Source organism: Asparagus officinalis, chromosome 2 (genome assembly GCF_001876935.1).
Source record: "Asparagus officinalis chromosome 2, Aspof.V1, whole genome shotgun sequence".
Classification (NCBI taxonomy): domain Eukaryota; kingdom Viridiplantae; phylum Streptophyta; class Magnoliopsida; order Asparagales; family Asparagaceae; genus Asparagus; species Asparagus officinalis.
In genome coordinates, this window is record NC_033795.1 from 45,297,568 (window position 1) to 45,301,451 (window position 3,884).

At 37.5% G+C, this 3,884-nt stretch overlaps 1 protein-coding gene across 1 annotated transcript; it reads left to right on the top strand.

The window, feature by feature from the left end:
* LOC109831136 lies at positions 2,360 to 3,648 on the top strand. Its single transcript, XM_020398475.1, has 2 exons — positions 2,360 to 2,825; positions 2,918 to 3,648. The coding sequence occupies exons 1-2, from the start codon at positions 2,360 to 2,362 to the stop codon at positions 3,646 to 3,648; spliced, it is 1,197 nt and encodes a 398-aa protein (XP_020254064.1).

Here is a 3,884-nt window from a genome sequence, read left to right on the forward strand (position 1 = left end):
ATTACTCTATTGCGGGAATTATGGGCGCAAATGACTCATTGAAATCCTATATAAGAACCTCGCAGCGAGAGGTTAAACACAGTGTGAAAAACACAACGTATTCTCTCTTCTTCTCTGTCATTCCTCTTCATATTACTGTTATATTTTACACAACGTATTCTCTCTTCTTCTCTGTCATTCCTCTTCATATTACTGTTATATTTTTGTTGGTTCCCTCAAAGTCACGAAGAATTCACAAAGCCTTCTTGAAGCTCGTGCCGACGAGAAGGAGGTCGCCTGACCGATGGTCGTTGTATCTCCGGGGACTTTTGCCGCGTAGCCCTGTACGAGAGGGGGCAATTAGTTTCTTGGGACAGTGCTTGCACGCCTCGACCATCAGGTCGTATTTCTAACTCTGTTTCTTTTTCATTTGATATATTTCTTATATCTGTGTTATAATAGTGATTATCTGTTAATTATTAAATTGCTTAAACTAATTTTCGTTATTGTCTAAACAGCTTATTTTCCCAACAAGCACTACTCTAATATGGTTAGGGGTAAAAGTAGAGTTCTGTCTAGAAAGAATACTGGTCGATGAAGTAAATTTTCCATACTCTTAAAACTCGAAGCTAGAGTAAGGGGGAAAAACTATGTAGCATGAGCATACAACATAGAGAACTTATTAAAGCATAGGCCATGCCGAAGCAAGCACAAATTTGTTTCTAAAACATGACCAGAAAACTGCCATTCCCCAACATAGAAATTAACAGGAAACAAAACTATATATGTAGCATGAGCATACAACATAGAGAAATTATTAAAGCATAGGCCATGCCGAAGCAAGCACAAATTTGTTTCTAAAACCTGACCAGACTGCAGTTCCCAACATAGAAATTAACAGGAATTAACTAGCCTCGTATAAAAACAAACTGCTATTTGCTAGAAGATGAAAGAGAGAGAAACGCAGGTATCCAATAAGTTGCACTTATCAACTTACATGAAACTCCTTCGTCTGTAACGTCAGATATCTTGCACGAACTTGACATGATTCTCAAGGCAACTTTGTCCATGATGAGTACCTGAAAGAAACCAGCCACTACCACATAATTGATCTACTGTAACAGTTAAGGCGCAACGGTTTTAACTGTTGCGTTAGAGATCTATCGTAACAGTTTTCAGTGTCTAATACAACATTTAATGAAAAACGTTGCCATAGACCTAATAATTATTCCTAGACTTAATAATTGTTCGTGGGCTTTGTTCAGGAGCTTTAAGTTTGTAAAGCCCATTGTCCCCACCGCTTAAACGAAGAATATCATCTCCGATCCCAAAAATCGCCGTAAAAAAAGAGCCCTAAAATCGTCGTGGCCGTTTCCTCTCCGATCTCATCGATCTCCAATCTCATCACTGAACTCGTCGCCGTTTTCCTCTCCGATCTCATCTCCAATATCCTCTCCGATCTCATCGTTGTCGAGCTTGTTGTCATTCTCGTCGTCGAGCTACCCTCATTTCAGGTAATTTCTCCTTCCTTGTTTTCTAGGGTTTTCTCCAGAAATCGAGCTCAGATCTCGCTAACGGGAGCTTTCTAGAGTGTGTTTTCAGCAATCAAGCCCATAAATTTCATCAATTTTGCAACTGATGGCTGCATTCTCTTAAATGTCCTAGTCTTGCGTTTGAAGGGAGTTAGTCAGGTATTTTGCACGTGATTACTTTGAGTTTTTATGAAAATTTGATAGAAGTTTACGGTTATGCTAGTGTATAGTCCGATTCAAAACTTATCCTATATATGGGATGTATGATTTTCTTAGTAACCCTCCTGTCTGTAACTTGTGATCGTTTCCAGGATTAAGAAATTTGTTCAGGATTAAGAAATTTCATCAATTTGTTCAGTTATATGGGATGTATGATTTTCTTAGTAACCTTCTTATATATGTGATGCTCATCTTTTGTTCAGTTACATAGCATTTTTTTGTTCAGTTACAGTCCATCTTTTATTCAGTTACATAGCAGTTTTTATACTATTATTTCCTTATAATGACTTGCCAATTTCAAGTGCATAGCATTCATCTTTTGTTCCTTGTACATATTGCATGTGACCTTTTTCCCCCAGTTAGATAGGATTTGTATATCTTTTTAGTCCATTTACAGTCCAAGTTAATTATGGGGTAACCTACTTTCATTTATAATCATTTTTATATTAAACTAGCATATGATCCGCTTACAAATACAAATCATGGCATGACAACCGCACGAATGTTGATTGAATATATTGCTATTAATGGTAACAAGAGGATTGATTTTTTATTTTATAAATCACAATATTTATATGTAGTTATTAATAGTGTTAATCATTTTTTTCTTTCTCCAGAATATATAATAAATGGTGGAAAATAGAGATTGGATGTATAATGCTCCTAGAGTGAGTGTGGAGTTCATTAATAATGTCAATGACTTTCTTGAGAGAGCATTTGCTAATGAAGCAGTAGGGGATGAAATATGTTGCCCTTGTCGCATTTGCTGTAATCGTTTTTGGTATAGTCGTGATGTTGTTTATGATCACCTTATTGTCAAAGGATTTATAGAGAATTATTATGATTGGTTCTTTCACGAAGAGGGTGTGTCATCAAGGATGGATGTTGATGACAATAATGAAGAAGTTGATGATGTTGCTGATGATGCTCAAGACAACCTGGATGGGTTATTGCATGATGTATTTAGAGATGTAGTAGAAGAGTCTCCAGTGAACCAAGAAGATGACCTAAGTGACCATGAAGAAAGGTTAACTAAGGAGGCCAAGAAATTTTATAAGTTAGTTGATGAAGATAAGCAGCAGTTGTTTCCAGGATGTAAAACTTTTCTAAACTCTCTTTTATCATCCGGTTGTATCTTCACAAGTGCATCCATGGCCTAAGCAACGAGGCATTTGATGATTATCTAGCCATATGGAGAGAGGCAATTCCTGAAATAAATCTACCAAAGTCTTATTATGAGGCTAAAAGAATTGTGAAGGATTTGGGCCTTGATTACAAGAAGATACATGCTTGTCCTAATGACTGCATGCTTTACCATGGAAAAGATGGAGAAAAAGTTGCTTGCAGTAAATGTGGTGAAAGTAGATGGAAGGCAAATAAGCAGGGTGTTCCAGCCAAGGTTTTAAGATATTTTCCTTTAAAACCTAGAGTTCAAAGACTATTCATATGTTCTCAGACTGCTGAATCCATGAGTTGGCATGCAAAAGAGCGCCTCCAGGATGGGAAACTAAGGCACCCAGCAGATGGCAAAGCATGGAAGGATTTTGATTCCAATCATCCTGATTTTGCACTAGACCCTCGTAATGTGAGGCTGGGCTTGGCTAGTGACGGGTTTAATCCATTTCGGACTATGAGCATTTCGCATAGCACATGGCCGGTGATCTTGATAAATTATAATTTACCACCCTGGATGTCTCTAAAGCCAGAATATTTCATGTTGTCTTTGCTTATTCCAGGGCCTCAGTCGCCTGGGAATAATATCGATGTTTACTTGCAACCGTTGATTGATGACTTGAAAGAGCTATGGGAAGTCGGGTTGCTTACTTATGATGCTTCAAGTAAACAATCATTTTATGTTCGTGCAGCTTTACTTTGGACTATAAGCGACTTTCCAGCATTTGCAATGTTGTCCGGATAGAGTACTAAAGGGAAGTTGGCTTGTCCTTGCGCAACTATGACACTTGTTCACAATATTTAAAATACAGTAGGAAAATGTGTTACATGGGTCATCGTCGATTTTTGAGTGATAATCATCCATGGCGGTTAAATAGAAGAAACTTTAATGGCCATGTTAAGTTAGGAAAAAAACCTGAATCATTATCTGGGATAGAGATTATGGAGGAATTGCATGGTTTTGTTAATGACTTTGGGAAG